The 26,137-nt window shown below is 55.7% G+C and overlaps 3 protein-coding genes across 6 annotated transcripts in view; all 3 read right to left on the reverse strand.

The window, feature by feature from the left end:
* HOXD3 (homeobox D3) overlaps positions 1–16,961 on the reverse strand; it is a 34,323-nt gene extending 17,362 nt beyond the window's left edge. The window contains exons 1-2 of one of the 3 annotated variants that reach the window (XM_075000649.1): positions 7,827–7,929; positions 6,680–6,706 (exon numbers count right to left, since the gene is read on the reverse strand). The gene's annotated coding sequence lies outside the window, so the exon portion shown is untranslated. Of the gene's footprint in view, positions 1–6,679; positions 6,707–7,826; positions 7,930–16,828 lie in introns of those variants that run through there. The other 2 variants (XM_075000646.1, XM_075000647.1) reach the window with 2 other exon arrangements.
* On the reverse strand, positions 398–16,864 carry HOXD4 (homeobox D4). The gene is made up of 4 exons (XM_075000655.1): positions 16,829–16,864; positions 6,680–6,706; positions 2,422–3,399; positions 398–2,053 (listed from the first exon to the last, which is right to left on the reverse strand). Exons 3-4 carry the CDS (start codon positions 2,828–2,830, stop codon positions 1,749–1,751), a joined length of 714 nt encoding a protein of 237 aa, XP_074856756.1. The 5' UTR covers positions 2,831–3,399; positions 6,680–6,706; positions 16,829–16,864; the 3' UTR covers positions 398–1,748.
* A 4,620-nt stretch (positions 16,962–21,581) lies between the features above and the next one.
* HOXD8 (homeobox D8) lies at positions 21,582–24,690 on the reverse strand. 2 transcript variants are annotated; one of them, XM_075001789.1, is made up of 2 exons: positions 22,917–24,690; positions 21,582–22,370 (listed from the first exon to the last, which is right to left on the reverse strand). In XM_075001789.1, the coding sequence occupies exons 1-2, from the start codon at positions 23,395–23,397 to the stop codon at positions 22,078–22,080; spliced, it is 774 nt and encodes a 257-aa protein (XP_074857890.1). In that variant the 5' UTR covers positions 23,398–24,690; the 3' UTR covers positions 21,582–22,077. The 2 variants fall into 2 exon arrangements, with proteins under 2 accessions (XP_074857890.1, XP_074857889.1); XM_075001788.1 differs by having other exon boundaries at positions 21,582–22,373.
* Positions 24,691–26,137: the final 1,447 nt, after the last annotated feature.

Raw genomic sequence — 26,137 nt, forward strand, 5'->3', positions numbered from 1 at the left:
TATGGCCATGTGCAAGGCTGAGAACTAGGCTAACCCTAAGGCAGAACAAAGAATTGTCTCCAGGATCGCATACAAAAGACCAAGTCTTGTGACCCACTTCACTGAATTCTAGGGATGAGGCAAGGGCCAAAAGGAATCCCTGAGCGCAGTTCCTGTCGCCAAAGAAATGGTTTTTGAAGTTCTCCTTTTTTTATTTCCAGCCTAACATGAAATGATTTGTACCCGGGTTTCCTCCCGTGAGATGGCCAGATACCGGCTTATTGCCAAAACAGTCCAACTCCAACAATTTTGCAGCTTGGCAAATAACTCAGATATTGTTAATTTGTATTTCTTTGACTAGAAGTAAGAATTTAAGTGTACGTACAAATCACGTCTAGCTAAAATAGCGGATGCAGCGATACCTCCTCTTGACTGTTTTCAGAGGGCCAGAGAAAAGGGCCTGTTTTCAATCCGTCTACATTAAGGTGTCCTTTAAGAGGGCGAGTTGATTTTGCTCCCTTCGTTAGCATTTCATGGAGAAATAAGAAAGGCTCATTGCGCAAAAACTTTTCGTTGGTGAAAAAGACACCCCCCGGACAAATCAAAGCGCATTCGAACTGGCCCAGCTGTGACAAAACGTTACATTTCCCCCCTAAAATTAGCTTTTTTTCATTCCTCAGAGTTCAATTACAATTCACTTTTCTTCTTAAAACAGAAGAGCCTTCCCCAAATCGTGTTTCCCACCCTTCTTAAATCCCATCCTTTAACTAAAAATAGAACATGAAACAAAGAGCGTGTCAGCTATTAGGAAGACAGAATGCCTTAAATGATGCCACAAATCGCTTTGATTTTCATTCTGGGTGTTTATTTTATTTTGTTTTGTTTTGTTTTTTACAGTTTTCTGTGTGTTTTTCTTTCTTAAATTAGGAAACGCTGGTTCAAAGGGCGGCGCCGAAGAAAGCAAACGTTTAAAATACGGGATAAAGAATGTAACTTCTCGATCATACATTTTGAGGATTTAGGAACGCTCTCGTCTTACGCAAGGATATCGGAAAAAGAGACAGAGGAGTGCTGTAGGTTCAGCTTGACTGATATTTATGCATAAGGATAAGAAGGAAGAGTGAATTTCACCTCCCCCTTCAGTATTTTTGGTTTGCCTGTTTTCTTTTCTTTCTCTCTCTCTCTTTTTTTTTTCTTGTTACTCTCTCTAATTAACAATAAATAACTACGGTAAGGTCAGCAGAGAAAACAACCCGTTTTCACGATATTTCTATGCATTTGCTCCGAGGTGGTTTGGAAAGGAGCGTGTGTTTTCACCGCACCGGGAAATGTAAAGCAGCACGAGGCGTTCACAAATACTAGGCTCCCTCGTTTCAATAAAAGACTAAGCCAGAGAGATCTGTGCTGAATTTGTCCCCGATCCCGCAATCGTCTGGGGCCGGGCAAGGCAAGAAAGTAGACAGAATAAAGCATCAGATCGCCACTTTAAACCCGAGCCGGGGTTCGTTCCCAGTTATTTGTTCCTTTAGGGGACAGAAGATCACACTTAATATTTTCTCACTTCCCACTCCCTGGCATGGGCTTCACATGGTGCTACCGTCGGTAATTCAAATCAAGTCCAAAGCACTGTCGTTTTGTCGCCTTTGTACCTTAAAGGAAGATGACCCTCTTGAGTCCTTAGCTGCTACACGCAGGCTCTGCTTGGATGCTAGTCAGTTACGTACAGTCCTGCCGCGAATCGAGGGATGAAATGGAAAATTTCCCCTCTTCTATAAAGCTGTCAAGTCCGTCTGATGGTCCTTGGGAGCAGTCTGCAAAGGTTGGGCTGAGCCCGCTGAGGAAGCCCTACCCTTCGTGTTGGGCAGTTTGTGATCTTTTTTCCACTTCATCCTTCTGTTCTGAAACCAGATCTTGATCTGGCGCTCAGAGAGGCACAGAGTGTGGGCGATCTCAATCCGGCGCCGCCTAGTCAGATACCTGTTAAAATGAAATTCTTTTTCCAGTTCTAGGACTTGCTGCCTCGTGTAGGCGGTTCTGGAGCGCTTAGGTTCGCCTCCGGTGTAGCTGGGGTTCACTGAGGGAGGAAACACGGAGAACTTTACCAATCTCAGCTTGGCTGGCGAGTTACCCTTCCCAAACCAAACCTCCCGGGCGCCTGCCAGGTGGTTGTTGCGGGGGATCACATTTCCTCACAACAGACCCGCATGTTTCCTCCTCCTTTACAGAGAGAGAGGGGGACAGAGAGGGAGAGACTCGGGAAATCTCGGCCCGGCTCCTAACATGGAGATATCTCCTGCACGGACAAGAGCCACCTGGCCAACGGCCTGTTTCCCCTGCAGGAAAAATTTACGAGGAGCGGGAAACCCTGGTTCGTCCCTTGGAAAGACTCTGGCCACGAGCTACGCGTCCAGCGGGAGAGCAAAGTAAGAAGAGAAGCCTTACCCGAGTTCACATGGACTTTCTTCATCCAGGGATAAACTACCGCCGGCTGCTTAACCGCGGGCCCGTTTGGTGGCTTGAGGTTTTGCTGCTGGCTGCAGGCTCGGGAGCTGCTCAGTGGAGGCGGCAGACAATGCTCTGCCTGGCCGGGGAAGTGGCTCTGGGGGCCGGATTGCTTCTGGCCGTGACCCCGCGGCTGCGCTGCGGAGTCTTGGGCATTGCTACAGTTAAAGGGCTGCTCGCCGTAGTTTGGCCGTGGGTAGAGTCCCTGAGGCTGGAAATCAGAGCCCTGCGCTGCGGTGTAGTAGTCGGAGCCCTGCTCCGCTAAGTAGGTACTCTGCAAATATTCCTCGCAGGGAGGGAATTTGGGATCCACATACTTGGAGTTCACCACATACGAACTCATGGCCATTAATTTCGGAAGGTGGAAAATACTAATTTTTCTCGTGTTGTCTTTTTTCCCCCTTCCATAGAGCCCTCCTACTTGCTGTCAACTGAATAAAGTTAGGCACCCACGTGACCGGCTCAGCCAATGGGAAGGCAGGGTCTTTATCACCGGATTTGTGGGCATCTCATAATTCCCACCAATTTAACTAAATAAGAGACGTGTAATCAAATGGCCAAAATACCACGTCGTTTATTTTCAAAAGCAGGTGCAAATAGGGTGAGAATATTCAGCAAGCGCTGGCCGCACCAGCGACCCTCAGGTAAAGCAAGCTTTTCTGCTGAATTGACTTTTCTAACCTCTGATGCCCTTTCGTCTAATGCCCCAGCGATAATCTCAGACGTGCTTTGTTACATTTGTCGAACAAAATCTCGAAAGAAATAAAGACCGAGGAGCCCAAAGAGCAGTAAGAGGTAGGAAATGGCTAAGGACCCAAGAGAAAGAAAAGACATCAAAGAAGAGGGTAATATGATGTACAATGGATCTGTCCTGTCTTTGTCTCGCAGAGGTCATCCAAAAGTTACCAGAATCTAGTTCTGTTGAATAAAATTAGGCAATCAGTAACTTCTAGCTCACTTTGCAAGGCTCGCTATAAAAATAATCACGCGTGTAGCCAGGAAACATTCATTTTTAATCCCTAAAGTCCAACCGACTGAACTGCAATATGGCATTTAACTTTATGTACAGATTTCGCGGAGGTAATTAGATAAACGCAGCCTTCATTCATCAGTGGCGTTCCTGGGATAGAAGTAAATACCTTTCAGTGTTGCCGGATCCTGCCCCTGCTAGTGTCATGAATATTTGGATGAAATCTGTAAACTGGGTATGAAAATGTTGCCCACATGTGGCGGATTAAACTAACTTTTAAAGTGCCTTTTAAAGGACTCATCAGTTCATCGGTATTTTTCAGAAAATTTGTCTGATGGCGGGATGAAATGTTTTGCTTAACAGACCATTGGTGAGAGTTAACGATTGAACAACACAAACAGCTAGCAAGCATTGTTGTACTGCGCAGTAAATAGGATACCAGAGGCAGCAAAACTTTTAGAATTCCCCAGTTTTCAGCATGCACGTGTCTTTTGATACATTCCGGGTTTAAAACGCTAACCATTTGCAGAAAGGTGAAGTTTTTGCATCGACCATATATTCCCCTAGAATCGAATCTGTGACTATGTGAATACCACACAAATTCGGTTCTACAGGGTATATATAGACAACGTAATAACATTCTGTTCTCATCTACAGAATAACGGGAGCTTTGCAATTTTCTGATTCCTTACTGTCTTCTGAGGAATGCAAACTATGCTGCTGTGCTAAGGCTCTGAAATATGGCTGTGATGAAGGGTGTGATTTCAGAAAAGGATTCAGGTGTGTGACAATGGATGAAATGGACCTTTAGACCTCGACGAGAAATTTTCGCGACGAATTTCCACTAACTTTATCCCAGAGGCTCAGAAGGATCCGCTCCTTACTTTAAGCCTCCACGAAAGCCAATGGCTATTCCTGACCGAAATAAGCTCTTTTTAAAATGAAGAATGCAAAGAAAGAGGAATTACACAGTGACGCTGTGGGTCTGGAGCGATTTCAGCTAATTGGGTCGCTTCCCCCGCCACCCCCCGAGGGATTTCTTTTAATCGAAACAGGAATCAAACACAGGAAGCGAGCGAGAGCGGGGGAGAGAGAGAGAGATTGGTCTGAAAAGTTTTAGCCGCTGAAGTTTCTGGCTGTATTACGACAGTTTCCCAGCTGATCTCCAGCCCCCTGCGCTCTCTCCAGCTATGACCCCGTTAGCTGAGTGTGAACCTATCTCCAAACCTCTGGGTTTAGTGCCTCTCTCCAGGTTCTCCGCGCCGTGGCGTTTATGGTGAAGGACAGGGCGACAGGTCATCGGGACCCCTTCGCAGACCTAGCCCCACGGCTTCACTCGTTTTACTCAGTGGACGGCCGCAGGCAGGAGTCCGAAAGTGCCCGGGTGGTGTGTGCGCCAGCTCCTCCTCCGCGGCTTTTCTCCTTCGACTCTGCAGCGCCGGGGGAGCTCCGGGCACCCCGGCGCGCCGGGGCGCTGCGCGCATGGAAGGGCGCTTTGCTCTGGCGCTCCCCTGGACGGGGCTGGGGACGGGCTTTCCCAGCGGCCGCTTTCTAACTCCGGCGGGGCTGGCCAAGGCAACTCCAAACGATTCTGCCAGCAAAAGCAACGGTCCTGGCTGGCTCCAGTTTGCATCTGAATATGCGAACGCAGCCTCCGGTCAGGAAGAGCGGTTAACCCCCCAGCGATGCGCCCAGCGCTAGCAAAGCTCGTCCGCAGCCCAGCAGAGAGTCTTGGCTTTGGCCAGAGTTGCGCAGAAGGGGTGGGTGAGGCTGCAGCAGGGAAGCAGCCCCCCATTTTCATATTTGTTAGACGCTGTGACCCGCGTTTCACCTTCCCGCACGACTTGCTCAGACAGGTCAAAGCCAAAGAGTTATTGATGGACAAAAGCGTTAAATATTCACCTCCTGTTCAACTGCCCGTACAAACGCTTTTGATCTCCCAGGCTTGTTTGTAGGCTGGGTCCTATTCAGGATGCTAAGTGTGGGGTTGGGGGAAAGACCGTAATCCACAGTTTTAGGGTCGGCCCCCGACTTATGGGGGAAGAAGGGGAGTCATGCAACTCGGGGCTGAGCTAGATCAGGAGAGAAATTACCTACGGAAGAGGGGTTACAACCTGGTAGCCGGGCCACTCGTTAAGTTCGGGCAGGGAAATTATATTGGACTGTGTCGTCAATACCAGAGCCCTGCGCCTGGCTTTAAGCTGCAAAAGAGACTGATGCTCAGAGTGTAGGAAAAGGAAGCGGAGGAAAATATAAAGACGCACAGCTCCCCTCCCGCCCGTTACACAATCCGCTCCTGATTTGCAGAGAGCGTAGGAAAATTAAGTGTAATGAATCCTTAGCAGCCTTAGACTTTCTTTTTCCATTGGGGGGTGGGGGAAATCCAGGTCGCTCTTCCAGAGCTATGCACTTAAAAGGCATTTAAGGAAGAGATTTGCCATCAGTGCAGTCACAACGGGTCAGCAACAATGTTAATGAATGATACGCAATTGTCTTCACCTTAGATTTTCACCCTCATGTTCCCTTAGGTTTCATTTCATTTTCAGTGATCCGAGGCTGGAGACTCAGGCAGGCTTCCCCCAGCACCTCACACGTCAGGTCTAGTCCGCTTCCTCACATCCTTTAAGGAAATGCCCTATTTTCACCAGCTCAGAAAGACTTGATTGAACCAGAGGGTCCGTGCTACTGCTCAGAATAATGTAATTACATCGCTAGGCAAACAACTCGGACGGGTAAGGCTAACCACACAACCCACGCCATTGTTTCTCTCATTCAGTGTGCCATGCCAGACGATTTCGAATTGCATAACAAACGCAAGCGCATTTTCTGGGAAAGAGGAGGAGTAGTCAACCTTATAAGCAACTGCGGTGGAGTAGGATAAATTCAGTATTTGCACAGGGAGGCGCTGTACCGCTCCGGCACGTTAAAATGCTATCGCTGCTAATTAGTTTATATTACTTACGAGCGGTTTAATACGACACCTAGTCCCTGGGCCGCACTGTATTTATCTCTACGGAAACTGTACATCAACGTTTAATATGATCTGTGATTATAAACATTCAGGAGAATAGGCTTAAATAACTGTGAGTCCCACGAGCCTTTATGTGCAAATACAAAAAGCCTGTGCAGCGACCTAAAACTGGAATATCTTCTCTGACCTGCCCGGCTAAGGCGTAAGAATCTGTGTTCGCGCAGAGCTGAATTTGTAAGAAATTAGGAGTTACTTACTGTGGACGTCTTTCCATTGTGCCGAACCTGTTGCAACAGAAACGTTTGTTATTGTTATATATCAGAAATGCATAGTCTTTCTTTACAACACTTATGGAAAAACACGGAACGCGTACATGGAAGGAGGCAGAAAAGGTGAAGGCAAACTGTGAGGCTAGGAGAATAGCAAAGAAGTGCATTTCGAACGGAGAATAAAATCCCAGCAGATTTCCAGGAGCGCTTTTTCCAGCGGCTGAGGTGTGCTGGTTTCACTTTAGACTGTCTACTTTTTGTTTCAGATCAGTGGGAGATGGGAGAAAAAAACTCCATTTTCCCCACTGGAAAAATATAGCAAAGGCCTTTTTTTTTTCTTTCTTTTGCAATTCCCTGACATCCAAATCAGGCATTCAGCTCCATTTTTGATAAGTCATAATCCGTAACGTGTAGCAACACGTCACAAGACATCATATCCTTTCTGAGCCTAGAAATGACTACCGTTCTCTTTCTATCTCAGTAGGACAGGAGTTAATTCCCTTTAAGTCCGCCAGTAAATACCCAAACATTTACCAAGGCTTCCAAGAGCCTTTGTCCGAATCATTAGAGGGTGTATTTTACTCTATTTTAACGTCACTTTTCTTTTCAATTAAATAGTTAATCACTAGTTTAAAGCAAAAATTACTTGCATTCAGACGGATCTTCCTTAAAACATAAATGCTGACAGAGAAAACGTCAACGCTTGATTTTATTTTAAGCAACTATTCCGCATCAGCCATTGCACCGGAGAATTGTTCAACAAATACCCAAAGCAGCTGACTAGGCAGTGACAGGCCACCAGATAGAGCTTTCCGAGCATCTTTGGTTTATTACACTACTAGGTTTTCCTCCAGGATAACAACTAGAATGAGCATCTCAGCAGTTAAGCACCAAAAAACAACTTCCGGGGACAGACCAGGGTTAGGGGCAGAATGAGACGCCACTGGGTTATCAGAAACCTCCGCCGTGGGAAAGCATCCTAATTCCATTCTCTGCCTCGCCCGAGCTCCTGCAACTGCCCTGGTCACACTCAGGCTGGTCCAGCCCTGAGAATATTTCTGCCTGGTGGCTGCAGCGCCAGAAAGGCAGAAGCAGGTCTCTTATCTGGTTGTAGGCAGAGTAGTAACGGACTTACTGTGCGCTTCCCGCGTGCCCGGGGGGACCTGGGAGATCGAGGTCTCGATGGTCGGATGCGAGCCTGACTGGTCCCCGCTAACCCTTCCCGGTTTACCGCTTGCAGGGACTGAAGGGAACCATCTGCACTTGGATGCTCTTAAGCTAATTTACGGTGGGAATTATATTTTGGCTTGTCAACTCTCGAGCCATAAAACAAAGTTTATTGGAATCACGTGCTTCCAAGGAGCCACTCAGGGCCTATCTCCACGGAGCCATAAATAACCTGAGGCTTTAAACTTTTATTCGCTAAGGAAAGGCTCCATGAAACCGGGCCATCAAACGCCGAGAGCCCAGAGGTGTCCCGAGGTCGGCCTCGAACGCGCTGATTGCCCCTGGCAAGGGGAGTTAGCGCTTTAGCGTCGCTCCCGTGGGAGGCGCCGGCGGGGTGGGGGGTTCCCCCGGCATTACCAGCTCAGCCCTAGCGCGTGGGTGCAGGGGAGGAAATGGCAAGGGACGGGGTTCATGCAGGGCCCTCTCCGCCCCTCGGTCGGGCGCCCCTGGAAAATGCTAATCCAGCGGCTCCCCGGCTTCTCCCCGCGCCTGGGGGAGCTCTAGGGGAGGCTGGAAGGGCGTGCGCAAGCGGCCGGGCGCTGGGCTGGCTGGCGTGAGGAGGGGCCGAGGAAAGCTTTGATGGGTGGAGCTGGGCGGGGGGATCCCAAGCCGGAACGCGGCGCGGGTGTGAAGAGAGCTGGGGGGGCGAGGAGCAAACGAGGATGCCAAAGAGGCCGAGCGGAGGACGTCAAATGGCACCAGCCGCCTCCCTCTGCAGGCGGGCACCAGGGAAGGGCCCCCCGCGCGCTCTCCGAAGCCGCTGTCCCGGGGGGAGGAGGCGGGGCTGGCTGCTGCATGGCAGGGCCTGTAGCCCTTCTCCTGGGGAAAGCCGGAGCAGAAGCGGGCTACAGAGGTAGCCCCGTGGGAGCGGAGAGAGGGGAACCCTCCGGCCCCCAGTCTGGCCTCTGCCTCTGGTCTCCGCGCGGCAGCTCCAGCAGCTCTCGCCGATGGCCGAGCCCTGGAGCCGGGCGGGCACTGCCCGCGCGCGGGAGCGTGTCTGTTCCAGCCGGGGAACCCGGGAACACGCAGGCAAAAGCCGGCGCCAGACCCCGCCACCTAACCCATAAGGACATTTCCAGCTCGGGCCTCACGCTGCCAGAGCCGGGCTTGAACCTCCGTCTTGCCCCAGGCGCAGACTCTGGGGAGTCTTGATTCTTCCCTACCGGGTTCCTCTCCTGGGTCACTGCTCTGGCCCTTGGGCGGCTCCCCTTTCCCGCCTGAGCACGTCGCTGGGCAGACCTATTCCTAAACAGGCCGAGGCCGTGACACCCTCTGAGAGGCTGAGCCTCTGGCTGCGGAGTGGCCTGGACACCCAGCAGGTTGGGTGCTGCCTTCGGCCGGTTAAGGATGCCCCTAAGAAACGACCGTCAGAAGAAAACGTATCACTCAACCCACGAGACCGAAGCACGAATTCCGGGAGTAAATATTCTCCTGGACTGGACCGATCTTTGGACCGAGGGAGCCTTCAGGGCGGTTTGCTACCTTCGCCCTCAGGACCTACCATCTTCTCCTCCTCCAAGACCGGTGGAGGACAACGGCAGGTTAGAACACACCCTTAGCCAGGACCACAAGCAGTCACGTGGCACTTTAAAGACTAGCAAAATGGTCTATTAGGTGAGCTTTCGTGGGACAGACCCACTTCTTCAGACCACAGCCAGACCAGACCAGACTCAATGTTTAAGGCACAGAGAACCAAGAACAGTGAGCAAGGAGGACAAATCAGAGAAAGATAATCAAGGTGAGCAAATCAGAGAGTGGAGGGGTGGGGGGGGAGGTCACGAATTAGACTGAGCCAAGTATGCAGACGAGCCCCTATAATGACTCAGAAAGTCAATCTAATTCTTGACCTTCCCCCCTACCCCTCCACTCTCTGATTTGCTCAACTTGATTATCTTGTTCTGATTTGTCCTCCTTGCTTACTGTTTTTGGTTCTCTGTGCCTTAAACACTGAGTCTGGTCTGGTCTGGCTATGGTCTGAAGAAGTGGGTCTGTCCCACGAAAGCTCACCTAATAAACCATTTTGCTAGTCTTTAAAGTGCCACGTGACTGCTTGTTGTTTTGATGGTGTATAGACTAGCACGGCTCCCTCTCTGTTGCTATTTAGCCAGGACAGGGAGTGAGATGGGACCTCTGGACATCGTTGTGACATGCAAAGGGCAGGAAGAGCTAAATCCTCGCTGGCCATGGAGCGCAGACACCCCCCCCCGCTTTCAGATCTTCCTCTGGAAAGCAGCCTCCAGGCTGAGCAGAAGCCTTGAGAAGGAGCAGGCGGCCAGGAGGGAACTGGCAGACTCCTCTCACAGGAAGCCCTTTTCGCTGAGGAGAAGCCCGAACCCGCATCGCTTAACGTGCCCAATGCCCGCAGGTGGGTTTTGTGCATGGGTGGAGCCTCCTATGGGGAGTCCGAAAAGCTACGTGCAGGGAGCACAAGGCGCGCAGCTCTCCACCTAATCTTCAGCTATGCAAAGGCCGGTTCTGGTCTTTCTGCAGTTTGGGCAGTGGAGCGTTATGGGCCTTTCTGCGCCGTAGTGAATTGAGGGGAGTGACTGTCACATGCAACCTAAATGAGATGTCTGAGGGCAGGTGTGGTAAGCACATACTTGGCGGTCATTCTGAGCTAGCTTCATGAGCCTTAGGGCTACCTCTGCAAAGCAGCTGACCAGCTGAAGGAAACATCCAAAGCTCATGACGGGTCAGGCCAACGGGTGATCGTTAAGTGATGGCGAAAGATGAAAGTGAGCTGCTCACAAATGGTTTCAGTGCAAGGCCGGAGGAAGTGACTAAGGGGGGAGCCATCACTGCAGAGGAATTTTATTTTATTTTAATTTTATTTTATTTTCTTCACACGTGTTTGGAGCTGGCCAGGCCACTGAGATCACCGGGGTACCGAGCAGAGGGGGAACACCATTCAACTGAAAAACGTGGCAAGTGAATGTCATGAGTCAACGCAGATCATGTATTAACAGCGCATTTTCTTCACCCACAGGCCCAGCCACTTTATCTCCGTTTGCAAAATCCTGGGCAACATAAGAGACCTGTATAAGGTGGAAAGTGACACTAGAGGGAGGGGTAATGACCCAGTGAGCTGTGGGAGGTGGAGGGTGTGGTCCTAGACAGGGCAAAGAACATAGAGGAAGAAAACATGGCGCAACCCTACGGTTTTCGGTGAACATTAGAGCGTTGAATCATTTGTGCAGTTCAAAGCAAGGCGCCACTCTTAAGCAGGCGAGGCAGAGAGAATGCACGCGCAATGTCTGGAAGACGTGCATTTTTTAGACTTAGCCATTCAGAAATCAAAATGAACGCAACAATCGTTCAACTATGCCAACAGATGCAGAGAAGATCCAGAAAATGGGAAGGGGGGCGCCCTGGGGGACACAGCGAAGTTCTCCCGAGAGCAAACAGGGCTATAAATCTGACTAACTGGAGCAGGCAGCTACTTTGCCTGCTGCCCAACGGCTCCAAGCCGCAGACTCGAAGCAGGGCCGGTTGTGCCGGTGGAACTCTATCGGAAATGCCGACGCGTCTTTGAAGCTTGGGTCAGGAAGGCGGAAGGCCGAGCGTGTTGTTCTAAGGCGAAAAGGGAGTGTGTGTGTGTGTGTGTGTGTGTGCGCGTGTTGGGGGGCCTGACCATAAAGCGGGGCAAAGCAATCCAACAACAACCGGTTTTCTCTGGCAATGGCCAGGACGCAGGAGTGAAGCGCCTGTGATTATAGCGAGCGCGGTAGGGGTGTGCGGGCCTCCGTGGCCACACAGCCCAGGGTCGTCCCTGCGGTGTCAACCTCCTGTACCACCTGCTCTACGCTACCAGCTCAGCCCGCGCTGCGCGCCTCGGCCTGGCGGGGCCACGGCGCTCCGGGATCCCTGCAGCCCTAGGCCGGGTACCGCGGAGGGAGGGCGTTCAGCCACCGCCACGCAAACTCCGGGGGCCGGGAGCGAAGCTGCGGTGCAGCTCCCCAGGGGCGAGAACCGCTGCAGGGCGCAGCCTCGCCCGGCGCCGGCCAGGCCAGGAGCCAAGCGGCCATGGAGGCGGGGCTGGTGCCAGCGCTGGCGGCCTGACTGCGGGAGCGGAGCCCCGCAGCCTGGAGCGCAGAGGGAGACAGGGTGCTTGGGGGCGGACAGGCGGCGCGGGGGACACCTGAGCGGGGCTCCTCCCGCAAGGCGCGGCCGGAGGGGCGCGGAGCGGGGATCAAAGGCGCGCAAGGGAAGCGGAGACCGCACAGCACCAAAGCCCGGGGGATGGGAACGGGCAGAGCGCGAAGGGAGGCCCCCACCCACCACCCCATCCCCACCCACCACCCGTCCCCCCGCCCTCACCCGCTCCCACCCGGCCCCCACGCCCCGCCCGGTCCCCACCCGCTCCCACCCGCCAACCGGCCCCCGCCCGGCCCGCCCCCGGCCCCCACCCGCTCCCACCCGGCCCGCGCCTGCTAGGGAGGCAGACGCGGCTGTCTGGTGGGCGGGGACGCCCCCCCGTGCCTTGAGTCCCAGGGCCGGGCCCCTGCTGAGGGCTGGACGGGGCCAGGCCGCCTCCCTGCAGCAGCACTCCCGTGCCCAGCGCCCCGTGCCAGCCGAGCGGCGGTAGCCGGTGGGCTGGGGGCTTTCCCGACGGCTGGGAGGAGCGGGCTACCCGGCAGCTGCTCCCGACGGCCCCCGGCCGCTAGACTTGCAGCAGGCGGCTCTTCCTGCCGCCCCCGGGTGACCCGCAGCTCGGGGCCGCCGGCAGGAGCGCCCCGGCCACCGGCCTGGCGGCAGTAGGCGCGGGGGGGGCGCAGAAGGCGGTCGCTCTCCCGAGGGACCGCGGGACGGCCGCGGCTTTCCGCTGCGGCTCAGCTGCGGGAGCGCCTTAAGGACAGGCCGCTGCCAGGCTTGTCCTACAGCGCCTTCTCCTGGACGCGCGGCCGGGAAACGGCGGATCTGCAGGCCCGGGGGGAGGCCGCCTGGGCTTCCGGGGCCACGTCCCCAGTGAGAGGGAGAGAGAGTTTAGCGCAGTCCCGGGCGGGGGAAGGCCGAGCGGGAAAGGGCTGCTGCACACCCGGGCTCTCGGACGGGGCCCGGGGCAAGTCTGAGCTGCCCAAGCGGGCGGCTACGAACAGCCGCTCCCCGCCCGCTGAGCCGGCTCTAGGCTCTGTCCCCGCTGGGCACCTCGCAGGGCCGGGGACCTGCCCCTCTCCTCTGGGCTCCCACTGCCCGCCCGCTCCTCGGACTCGGGGTTTATTTGCAATGCGCGCACCGGGAAAGCGGCTGCAAAGGGCAGAACGTGCCTGGGGAGCTTTGAAACACAAGCGACTCCCGGCAGGGCGATTTCCGCTTTCCGCAAGGGAAAAAAAAAGAGCAATTTCTGTCCCCCACTGCGGGGCAGAGTCCGCCGCCGGGCTCCCTTGGAGCGGCCCCTCTCTTCGCCTGGCTCGCTTGAGTTCTGGCCTAAGGACACTCCCGCAGAAGAAACGCGCCTGCGGCTGAAAATGCCAAGCGGCTGCTGCTAAAAATAAGACCGTGTCTTTCCTGCCAAAGGGCCCAGCGCTGGGCCGCGCTGCGGCAGCTCCCCCGGCGGCGAACTCCCCCTGGCAGGCGCAGAGGGGTGCAGGTTTAAGGGCGGATGCCCTGTCCCGGCATGTTTCGGGAGCAGCGAAGATGAAAGGCCGAGCAGCCTTAGCAAATGCAGAATCCGAAGCGCATCGGGCTTCGCCCCCCAGCTTGCCTGGGCTGCTTTTTCAGTTGAATAATGTACCAGACAGCTCGATCAGCTCGATCTGTCTGTGGCCACGCCTGCCCTATAGACACCCACTGCCCGAGGGCCGGTAGGTGCGAGAGGGACAGACAAACAGTCCCTTTCCGAAGGAAGAGGCGGGTAAGAAGGGGGCACAGGTAGAAACCTGCCGACATAAACCGATCCTCTGCTCCCCTCCAGCCGCGCGAGCGTGGGAATGGTGTTCAGCAGAGCTCCGCTCGGGAGCTCAGGCCACCCTCTTAATTCACGTGTTTCTTGGAGACTCCAGGACGCTTCGGTTGCTCTGTTCTTTCCCCTTTTACAGCTAGACAGCCGCGAGTTCTCCCCTTTTGAACCAGCCACACTGAGAGAGGGCACCAGTTAAAGAGGGGTTTTGTTGCAGGGTCTCTCCGTTGGTGGCTCTCGGTGGAAGCTGACTAGCTGAGATGTTTACTGTCCTCCATCCCTTCCTCTCACTTCCTGTTTTTTTCCTCTAACGCTGCCAGCAGCATTCACTGCCGCATTGCAGCAGAGCAGTAAATACCTTTAACAGCTGCCTGCCAGCCCAGGAGTGAAATACTGTCTTTGTTCGGATTTCTTCTGCCGCCAGAGCCCATAAAACAGCCCATGCGAAATAGATTTCCTTGACCAAACATGACTGGAAAATAAACAAAACTTGAGATTCTAAGGAGGGAAAAAATCCCTTGTATTTATTTATTCCTATCTATTTGGTCCTTTATGTTCTCATTGACCCGCCCCTTTAATACGCATCAGGCATCTACCGGGCTCGTAGTCATTTCGTTCAGCTGTGTTTTGATCGGAGACAAAAAGGAAGGGAGTTTTCTTACACTAACCAAGCGTGGGGCATAATCTGATTTTTAAACGCTGACCGAATGCGGCTGAGCCGCGGGTAACCCTAGCTCCTGGCTGCAGTTTCCTTGCTTATGCTCGTCCTTTGCAGAGCGTAGGTCATTAAAGGGTGTGCGATGAACCCACTAGTTTCGTCCAAAGATTAAATGAATTCGAGAAATCAATATTCACCCCGTACTTCTCACACCTGCGGCACGTTAGGCTTTGCAAAATCAACTCAGATAAAGGCACACCTACGTTCTTGACAATGTTTGGAATTCAGAAGGATACACGCGCCCACATACAAACACACACTTAGCAACACGAGTGTGTGTATGCTGTGTTAACAACAGCAATATATCCAGGGGGTAAGGAGAACGGAATGCCCTCCCTTTCAGAAAAAAAAAAGCAAGCCGCAAAGTGCCCAAGAAGCCGAGTAATGGGGGTGTACATATCCATACAAAACCCCATTGTCTCTGTGTGTAAAATGCACACGTAGGAGGGCTTTTGCGAAATTCGCCCGTGGAATATTGTAGATCACTCCTCCCAGCCGCCGAGAAGCGGCTCACATTTGAAAACATTCGAGAGAAAACTTCGCAAAACTGTAGATTGATCTGCAACCAGTCAACTGCAGAATTACCAATGGTACATCTATGCCACATCAGGAGTCATTCCTAGAAACAAGTCCTTAGCTAACGCACAATTGAGTAAATAACACATAAAACAGACGTCATTCTCGTGTTGCGAAAGGATACATAAAACACCGTCTAGTTGAGAGTCTTCATTTTACTCATTTTAGCAGGCTAATGGGAAAACAGAGCTAGCGGAAAGCACACAGCAGGCTGCAAAATAGATATCCTGGACCCAGAAGAATCCTTGTTAATTTCATAATCAATTTTGAACATTAAATGCAATGCTTTGACATCACGAATGTTTCTTTGTAACCCAAATAATCATGTTGTAAACGATGCGTGTGTGTGTGTAACTGTACCTATAATTGTAATTGCAATTGTAATATGGAATTGCATCTAGACATAATTATAGATATGGCTATAGATAAGTATAGAGACTCATAGACAGAGGTAGAGCTGTGCTATAATATGTATCGACCTTTTTGCAGAGTTATAAACATTAGATTCAATGCAACATTTCTATCATTCCGGTCGAACGCAGAGAATTATTATATACCCATTTCAAAATGAAAGTTCTATTCGATCGCGCATACATACGTGCATAACAGAAAATGTAGATTATTAGAGTACGAGATGTACGTATTTTATATTTAATCTACTTTTCTAAAAAAGGTAATATTATATAATATTACCAGGTATAAGTCAGATTGCTACAACTGTTGTATTGTATAATATTGTTCACAGCTAGAACTGTAGGTCTCGGTGAATGTATTTAGGTATATTTATGCCTGGTTTTGGTATCAGTAGAATGCGTGGTATAAAATATCTCAGTAAAATCGATGGGTGCGAGAGCCAGCAAAAACAACCACCCTAGACAGCCCTGGAAAATTCAGCACACTGGGTGGAGGGTCACTGCGAAGCTTCTTTAACTTGTGAAATATTCATTGACTTCAGGACCTTCTCTCGTTTTCAGGGCCGGACAAGCCAGCCCGGGGACGACAGCAGCTCAGCCGCGGGGCGGAATCGGCTCGCACGGAAACCTTTGCGGCGAGTTGCAATCGAAAGCATAGCGGGAAGAGCCGCTGGAAAATGCTTTTATTCGGGGTGAGCGGGGCTCGTGATTTGCCCCTGGCCTGGCCCCAAAGGAGCCGCGACCCGATAGCATTTTATTCCTCCAGGCTCCGCTCTCCTAACCTTCCCTGGCGGTCGTTCTGCGCTGCAAATTATTAACTCCCCCGGCGCTGCGTCGGAAAACACCTGTTGCCCCGTAAAGGGCGGCGAGCGCCTCGCACAGCCTGGGGCACACCGCAAACCCGTTGGACCCGCCGGAAAAGCCCTTTCTTGAAGCGAAGCGAAGCAAAGCATCCCGCACCCCTCCGCCGCCCCTCTCCCCTGGCTCCGGGCAGCCTCCGCTCTGCTCCCCGCCCACCGCCCGCTGCGGCACTCGGTCCCGCGCCTCCCGCACCTTTCCCCCGCTTCCCTCCGAGGGGCCAGGCGCGGCCCCCCACAAAGCGCCCGGAAAGCGGAGCTTGCTGGGGGCTCCGCGGCTCAGGAAACGCCTGGCCCACAGGTGACAAAGGAGGCAGGGGCCGCTCCTGAGCCAGCCGGCCGGGAACTCGCTGCTTTCACGGTTCCTGCCGCGGCTTTTGCCCCCACACTTGCTTTTCTGACTCCCCACGGCGGGGCGCGCCGGAATCCGGCAGTAAGGAGGGTCCTTACCCGCTCGCTGCGCTGGCGGCCGGCCGGCGAGCCGGGGAGGGTCGGTGTAATCCATTAGCAATCCGAGCCGCGCCGAGCAGACCTGCACAGGCGCCTGGGGCTGACAGGTACCGGAGCCCGGGCTCGCCGAGGGGGTTTCCGAACAGCCGGAGGCGGCCGGGCTCGGGACCCGGAGCTCCCGGCGCAGCGCAGACCGAGGTTAGAAAAAGGGGCCGAGGCTCCGGGAAGGCGGAATGCAGGGGGAAATTCGCCAGGGGAATCAGGAAAAAGGCCATGAAAGCCATCACGGCTGCACATGACCAGCCTCAGCCAATGGCGAGCCCAAACGGGCCATAAAAAGGCCTATTACCGAGCCGTAAATTTTCTCCCCACAAAAAGGAATGCGCCGCAGTTCCGTGCGGGTTTGGCACGCTCGGCTCCCAGCGCCATGTTCCCGCCCCGGCCCCGGCGTGGTAGCAGCCCAGGCCGAGAGGTTAGGGAAGGAAATGCAAGAGAAGTCCTCGCTGGGCTGCAGCGCCTGCATTGCCCCCAAACCACAACCCGGCCCTGACATCTCTGCCCCCCCCCACCACCGCGCCCTGGGGCTCCGCTGCCAGCCCTGGCCCAGGGGTGGCCTCTGGCTTGGCCCCGACCCACGTCCCCGGACCTCAGGCACCGGGAGCCCTTGGGGTGCATTGGCAGCCGGGGTTTGAACGTCTTTAATTCCTCTTTTTTCCCGACCCGAAAGCAGCCGCTCGGCCCGGCGCTGCGGGCCGCTAAGAGCCGCGCACCGCCTGGGCTGGACCCGCGCGGATTGCCAGCCGGTCTGGAGGGTTTGCGCTCGAACAGGTTGCTCCCCCTTCCGCGGGAGGCTCGTGCACCCGCTGGGGGGAGGAGGGCCCGGCTCAGCGGGCCGCATTCGCCCCTCCGATAAACCCTCTGACTTCTTAAAACCTGCCCCTGGACCTATCCGTGGAGAGGGAGGCAAACCCCGGCCGCGGGGCCCGGCTCTTCCCCCTGCAAGTGGTGGCGTTGGGAAACAGCCTCTCCACTCGGCGGCCCGGACCATGGCTGAGGCTCCAGCGCGCAGGACGAGCCTCCTGAAGGGCTGCCCCCGTCCTTGGCTCGTCGGTAGGAGTGAGCGACAGCCCAGCCCCGCGACACCGACTCGTTCGCACGGGGGCCGTGCGCGCAGGGCAGTTCCCGTTCGGGTTTCGCTCATCCCCAGCACGGCTGCGGGAGGAGGAAGCCCAGCTGCGCAACGCCAAAAGGGGCCCTTGTCCCAGAGGGCGGGGGAACCGGGGCTGCCCCCCCTAGCCCCTCCAAACCGCTTTCCCCTCCAAACTCGGCCTCTGCCCGGGCAGCGACGAGCATCTCACGGGGCTCTGGGGCGTTTTGCGCCACCGCTGCGGTTAGCAGAATCCTACCCGCAAAGGCCAGGGCCGGGCGACTAAGGGGCTGGCTAAGGTCGCCACGCCGCCGGGAAAAGCCTTGTAAGCAAGACCCCGCGCTGCGCGGGCGAATACATAGCTCTGCGGAGCGAGAGTGGCTGCCTGTCTTTGCGGGCACCGGGTGCGCACACCTGGCGGGGAAACGCGGGCCGACGGGCAAGTCTGCAACGAGCACTGGGTTTTGGTCTCTCTGCTCTGAAACGGAGAGTTATCGGAGACTGAAACAGCCGCTGTAAGGACAAGATTCGGCTTTGGAGACATTTGTGAGCGGCTCGGCCCTCCTCGGCCTTTGCAAACGGCTTCCCTCTCGCAGGACTTGAACAAGGCAGTGTCGGGCCGGAGCCGAGATATGTACCTCGGAGGATCTTTGTCCCGCTGATATAATTGCAAGCAATAGACCAGCGCTCTCGGCCTCCGCATATTAGGTCGCCTTTAAATTCGCATAACCAATCGCAGGGCTTTTGCGGAGCCGGGGCGGGGGAACTGCTGGATTTATGCAAATTCCTGCAGCAAAATGTTTGCTTCATGGCTTTGCTGCAGCTGCCGCACGCTTCCGAGCCGGGGCCTGGCGGGAGATGGGGCTTGTCAGGTTTCTACACGGGCGGGCTCCCAACAGGGGCTTTGCGTGACTCGCTCTTCCCGCCACGAAGTGCGGAGCGTGCCCTGGGCTTGAGTGAAAGCAACCGGCTCAACTGAACTGAGCAATACCCTGCCCCAGGCCGCGACCCGCACCTCCCCGGCCCGCGTGCAAGCCGGGCAAACGCCGCGGAATTGCTGCCGGAACGTCTCGGGTTTAGCGGGCGCTCCGAGCTGGTCCCGCACCGCGGAGTTCCCCTCTGGTGCGCGGCGCTGCGGGCAGGTTTGGGCCATTTCTTAACCCCACCTCCGCCCCGGGACCCCGCACGGGCAACTGCTGTTCACACGGTTTTAGGGCCGGGCCCGCCAGGCTTCCTCCCGGACGTGCTTGGGTATCAGCCGCAGCGGTTCAGAGCGGGCGGAGGCCATCTGCGGCGCCCGGAGCGCGCTGCTGCGGTGACTCTGCGTGACACCCGCTCCACCGCCGGGGCAGGGCTGGAGGGGCGGGGCCCCTCGCCGAGGCGACTCGGAGCCGGAACTCCTGCGCGCCCCAGGAGGATTTGCACTGCTCGCAGCGGCCCTGGCGCAATACGCCCCAGAGGAAAAGGGGCATTTCTCTGGCGGAAGTAAAGTCACCAGCGCGTGAGGCTAAAGCAGCTTCGTCCTCCCGGGGCCCAGTGCGCCTCACGCCAAAGCACCGGCCGTGCTGTCCCGAGGTCCGCGCCGCCGCGGAGAGCTCTTCCGAGCCCCCGGGAGAAACCTGCCCCCTTTCCTCTCAGCGCCCCAGCCTTACGTGCCTCAGAACTAAGGAGCCCTACGCCCCAGGGGCGTCTTCAAATGCCCCCCACCAAACTGGGGGCGAACAAAAAGCGGAACTAGACATATGGCTCTTTTCAGCACTCAAAGGCCCCTTCCTTTGTTCCTGCTTCTCTCCGGCTGTACTGGCCTCGGGCCGGATCCTGCCGAGATTTCCTTACCTGGGGAGCTTTTATTCGTGCTTCCTAGCCTAGCAGAGGCGAGAGGCTCGCTCCTGTGGGACGCTCAGCAGGATGGAAGTCCCATGTTTGCCTGCGCTTTCCTTTAAAGACGAAATAAAACGATCCTTGTCTAGTACCGGCCTGCGGCTATGTGCCAGGGCCCCCCAGCGAGGAGAGTAAATCGAGATGTTGTTGGTTTTGTTGTTATTATTATTATTATTGGCAACAAAACAACAATAATAATAATACCTATATTATTGTTCTTGTTCTTGTTGAATAATAATACCTATATAATTATTAAAGTACAAAGCAGTCAAGTAGCACTTTAAAGACTAGCAAAATGGTTTATTCGGTGAGCTTTCGTGGGACAGACCCACTTCTTCAGACCATAGCCAGACCAGACTCAATATTTAAGTGCCTTATTTATCGTTTAACTTATTAATTATTAATAATAATTATTTAATGTGCCTTAAATATTGAGTCTGGTCTGGTCTGGCTATGGTCTGAAGAAGTGGGTCTGTCCCACGAAAGCTCACCGAATAAACCATTTTGCTAGTCTTTAAAGTGCTACTTGACTGCTTTTTGTTTTGATAGTGTATAGACTAGCACGGCTCCCTCTCTGTTACTATATAATTGGTGGTGGTGTTGTTAATAATAACAACAACAACAACAACAATTATTATTATTATTATTATTATCATTATACAATAATATAATATATTAGATCATTCATAACTTTGGAGCCTCCTTGTGTTCTACTTCGGTTCTGTAACCTTTTAAGCTTCCAGCAACACCGACAGACAGGCCGGAGTCTATTTCGGGTTTCCTGAGCACTCTCCCTTCCCATCGGCCCCTCCCGGAGCAGGGCACACAGATGCCGATGGCCAGGCCCGGGCTCACCGAATGCGAAGCGGGGTGTGAAGGTTCCTGCCCGGCTGACGCTTGGTGTGCTGGGCTGGCGCAAAGGCGCAGTGTAGCGGCAATGCAGCCGGGGCACGCCCAGGGCAAGCGATCGGCATTGGGTTGAATGGTCAGAGGTGTGTGCTCAGCGGCAGCTGCTGTCCTCGGGAGTCGCCGCATGAAGCCGCGCTGCCGGCCTGCGCCCCTGGCACTCCGCAGCTGCCCGAAAGGCTCTCGGTGGGCCCATGCGGGTGAGACGCATTGAATATGGCGCCCCTTCACCCGCGCATTGCCAAAGGCGAGTGGCCAAACGCCGGGCGATTCGCTCGCATTGCAGCAGCCGCTGTCTAGGGAAATCGGAGGAAAACGCCTGGTGAGAGCTAGTTCCTAGCGGCCCTGTGGGAGGGGTCACCAGCAGGGCCCCGATCCTGTACTGCTCGCGCACGCCCCGCCCGCAACCCCCACTACGTGCACCGGGCGGAGAGGCCCCTTCTGCGGGGGAGCTGCGCCTGCCCGCGCGCCGGGCGCTTTCATTGTGCACTGGTCCGAAGTTCTTCCGCTCGGCTTAACTCCAGCAAAATAGTAAAGGGCGACTAAGGCGGAAGTCAGCGGCAAGCTTCTCTGGGCAAGCCGGGGCCTGTTTTCCCAAAGCCCTCTGTGGTTGCTTCCACAGACTTCAGGCCACCGGGGCTTTGTTTTAAAAGAACGCGAGTTTTTTTGTTCTGGCGAACCTGTTCTTTCGAGATCTTTGGCTAAAGCTCTCCCGGAAATACCCCCAGAACGAGAGAAACAATCAAAGGCAAAAAGTAAGGGAGTTAGGGATCTCCTAAAGGTAATCGAGCCAACGGATTGCAACAGGGAGCCACGGAACCGGATACAGTCCCCGTTTGAACACGGGTTTGTTTATTTCAATCACCTATCGACACTAGCAGGTACATCTTTTAATGTGCTAATTTCTTCGCAATGGCTGACTCGATACAACAGCGGAAAGAGGTTAAGAGAGTACAAGCGCCTGGTTCTGATTAATAAAGCGGTCTATACGCCTGGCTTCCTGGGGGGAAGGCTCCCTCGGAAGTTGTGACTTTGAGAGTGATCTTTTAAAGGTTGGGAAAGGACAATTAAAATATGTCGCGACAAACGGGGTGTCGAATTTCCGTGTAAATCAGAGCAACTGGGCTGGAGATTGTGCCCGACAGAGTAAAACCAAAAGCAATACACACACAGAGCGGAGACACGCCAAGCGCCAGGACCTAAGAGAGCCTGGAACACAGGCAGGGACCTTCGCAACAGAGAAACAGGGCCGCGTGTGCCGGTATAGGTGGGTCCTTATTTTCGACAGTCTTTGATTAACGTTTCAAGGCCAAACTTAATCCGTCTGCCCCTCAGCTCGGTCTCCTTCCACGTCATGTGCTTCCTCCTTGGCCTCCCCTTCCTTTCCCTCCTGCCGGGACGCGGGGAATTTGTCCTGGTTGTTTTCTTTTTTCCATTTCATCCTCCTGTTCTGAAACCAGATCTTTACCTGCCTCTCGGTGAGTCCTAGCGCCTGGGACACCTCAATCCTTCGCTTCCTGGTCAGGTAGGGGTTAAACAGAAACTCCTTTTCCAGCTCTAGCGTCTGGAAGCGACTGTAGGTTTGTCTCCCTCTCCTCCTACCAGGCGCTGCTGATTAAAACAAAACACACAGGATCGTTCAACCTCAAGAGCTCCTTGGCTTGGGCGCTTCTCTCCGCGCCTGTCCCTCCAGCTGCACCCGCACAGCTGGGGGAGTAGATAAATGCGCACAGAGGGAGAAACGCAGCTCGCCAGAGACGGGCTGTTTAACCGGGGGGATTTTGCACGCGTGTCCAGAAAAAACGAGCCCTGTGCGAGGCCTGGCCTGGCTCTTTGCCTCGCAGCTCCGCGTTCAGGAGCTGCACCCGGGGGGAACCACCGCCCCGTTCGCACGGCAGCCCGGCGCGGTGCTCCAAGGGGCGCCCCTGGGCCGGGTGGGTTTACGCCCTGCGCGGAGGAGCAGGGCGTAAAGCTATTCCGCGCCGGGTTACTGTATTCCCCTCCTGCAGCGCGGCCCCCGCGCCCCCGGAGCCGCCGAGACAGGAAGAGGGAGAGCGGGAGGAGGACAGAGCAGGGGGAGAAGCTGGGAGCGCAGACGTGAGCTGGAAGCAAACGGGGGGAGGGAGGGAGGTGCTGGGTTTGCCCGCGCCCAACCTTGCGGTCTCATCCAGGGGAACAGCGCGGCGGGAGACGAGCTCTGATTTAAGTGGCCTGGGTCCTCGCCAGTATGAGCCCTGGACGATTTACAGGCAGGATATTGGACCAGCTCGGCCTCTTGCTGGCTCGTAAAAAGCGGCTGTCTCTGTAAATGATCGTATCCGTAAAATTTCCCGGGCTCCCCGGGACAGGTAATCCCGCCGCAGGGGGCCGCAGGCGGCGGCGCGGGCGCGGGGGGAGCGGGCGGCTGGTAGGCAGCCGCGGGGCTCCCCCCGGCCGGCGGGTAAAAGCCCGGGCCCCCTCCGGCGGGCCCCGGGGGCGGCTGGAAGCCGGCGGTGGCCGCGCCGCTCCGGTACAGCAGGGCGGCGTGGCGGCCGCTGCCCTCGGGCGCGAAGGGGCAGTCGTAGTACGCGGGGCGCAGGGGCTCTCCCGCCGCCCGGGCCTTGGGGGGCAGCGCGCTGGCGAAGTAGGAGCTCATGGGCGCTGCGCTGCGCTGCTCGGCCGGCCCAGCCGCACCCAGCCGTAGGGAGCCCCGGCCCGCTCGGCTCCGCGCTGCAGCTGCTCCGGCTGCGCCGCCTGGCCGCTCTGCGCGCTGCTGGGCAGGGGCGCTCCGGGGCAGGCTTGGCACGTCCGGCTCCCGAGGCACCGCGCCCCCCCCCGCCCGCCCCCGCCACCTGCACCCCCGGGGGCTGCTCGGGAAGCGCGCAGCTGAACCCCCGCCGAGCGGGCCGGGAGATCGGCCCCAGATAACCGCGGGGCGGATCGCTCCAATGGCTGAGCGCGCTGGGGGCCAGGCGCCGGCCGGAGACGCAGGGCCACCTCCGCCCTCCTGCCAGCAGCAGCCGGAGCTGCCCGGGGCCAGGGCGCCTCTCCGCAGTCCGTGCTGCGGCTGGGGAAGGCCGGGGGGGGGGGCTGGGAGCGGCGGGGGAGGGCCCCAGCCCCGCCGCGGGAGCTCCGGGTAACTCCCCGGGGCGCTCGGCGGCACCCGGGCGCAAGGAACAGGCCGGCCGAGCTGCTGGAATGGGACGCGCACTTCCCCTTGGCGCGGGCACGCCTGGCTGCGGCTCCCGGCTCCCGGATTAATTGCTGCCTAATGGGAATCGTGCCTCGGAATACACTTTCCATCATTTCACCCGGCAGGGGCCGAGCAGGGCACGGGGCGGCTGGGGGCGCATTAGCCGGCTCGGGGCCGGGGAGGGACGCCGGGAAGGAAGGGTCCCAGGCGCTAGGGAAGGGCTGAAGGGAGGCAGGCCGGGGCGTGCCAGCGCTCTGCAGCCGAGGGCCAAGGGGGGAGCCGCGGCTTGCGAGCAGGGCCGGGCTCCGTGGGGAGAAAGCCCTCCCCCCCTTCAGAGAGCGCCGAGGCTGCTCCAGGCTCGCTCCAAGCTTCCTACCCCAGACCCGCTCTCCGGGGGTCAGTCGGGCCCCTCCCCGCCAACGCAGAGCTCCTGCCTTCAGCCAAAGCCCGGAGGCAGAGCCGGCTCCCGCGGCAGCCAGTGGCAGCCCTGCGGTTTCCAGCCCAGCGGACTCGGGTCCCCGGTCTCCCGGTGGGGGCCCGGGTTTCCCTTAAGGACAAGCCCGCTCAGGGTGTCCCGTGTTACGCAGACTGCAGGATGGAGGGGAGCTGTTCCACGGGCCGGGTGTGGCCGCCCGGTGCCACTCGAGAGAAGAGCGGGGCTTACAGGGAAGAGACCTGGGACCTTTCGCCTCCCTCCCACGTTCATTCCCTCTGGTGTTATTGGGGCCAATAAACTTTGGGGTGTTTTTTCTGTTGATTTAGGCAACCCGCTCAGGTGTCTCCTGCTGTAAGGTCCCGGGGTGACTGCCACAAAACGAACGTGGCTACAAACCCGAGCCAGAGGCCCGCGCCTTGGAAAGCCCAGCCCGCCGGACACCAGCCCCGGCCGGAGAGCGGCCAGCCGAAGGGAAGCCAGAGGAGATTCCCAAGGAATGGTGTTCCGGGACAGGTGTTCTCCAGCGCGCTCGTTTCCAAGGCTATGCGTGCAAAGGGCCGGTAGCGTTACGGCCTCACACCTGTAACTGCGTCTTCTCACCGGGCTCAGATGCGCACGTGTCTTCCGAAAACCTGCGCGGGGTGCAGATGGAGGCCTGCGCCTCCCGCTTCGCTGCAGCACTCCTTGCTCCGAAGAGAGCAACGCCTTTGGCCTGAAAACGCACCCCCCGCACCTGGCGTGCAGGGAAGGTCCCAAACTCTTCAGGGGCCACAATGTTTAGGGGTTGCACCGGCGCCAGTGGGAGCTCCTAAAATATTGTCCTTTTGTCAGGCCTGGCCACGGCCACAGGCTTTATTTTCCTCGCTGTGCTAACTGGGTGTAAGAACGTATCTAGAGGTTGCCTGTGAAATACCGCCATGTAGTGTATTTCATAACAATGTGTCCCTCGCCTCGGTCCCTGCTCTTAAAAATAAACGTGTTTTATTCACTGTGAAATGTGTCGTTTTTTCCCTTTGCCCCATAAATATTTTTAGGCCCGAGAGATCACCCGGAGAAAATTAGATCTTGGTGAAACACATACCGGTTCTGACCTAATAAACCTCTTTGTTTGCAAAGCACAAGGACAAGGGCCCCATTGGGGGGGGGGGGTACCTTCCAAACGTATCTTCTTACCTCTTTTTGCCCTGGGTGTTATAAAGTTGTTGCTCCTACTCCAGAAGCCTGTAAATTAGCGGGAAGAATGAGCAAGACATTTGCTCAATATTCATAAACAGGTTCAAGTACTTTATAGGTTCGGTAACAATTCCTGGAAAATACCAGGAGCATTTTTCAACAATAGGCCCCAATAATCCAGCATTACTTGTAGCTTTTCTTCAGGGCACGGCCCATCAGTAACGGATTTGATCACTGTATTTACTCTCATCGTTTAAATATAACGCACTAAAACTAAGCCTCCTGGGAAACACAGACCTGCCCAGGTTTATGCTTTCATACAATGGACAGGGGGCTAAGGCTGCAAGAAGTTTCATCTCCAAAATGCTGACTGCGCAAGGTGTTTCTGAGCTAGCAATTTAGATCACGGCGGGGAGCAGTTCCTCTTGTTTAATTTTGGTTACAAATGCACAATCCAGGATTAAAAGTAGAGTTGTCCGTATTTCAATAAATATGTATTTTTTCAGGCGAGAAGCCGCCTGAGCCCAAGAATCATAAAATGGACCAACAGCGCCCTCTAGTGGTCAACTGAAACCGCGGTCCGCCACCAAATGG

The sequence above is a fragment of the Carettochelys insculpta genome, chromosome 8 (assembly GCF_033958435.1).
Source record: "Carettochelys insculpta isolate YL-2023 chromosome 8, ASM3395843v1, whole genome shotgun sequence".
Lineage (NCBI taxonomy): Eukaryota > Metazoa > Chordata > Testudines > Carettochelyidae > Carettochelys > Carettochelys insculpta.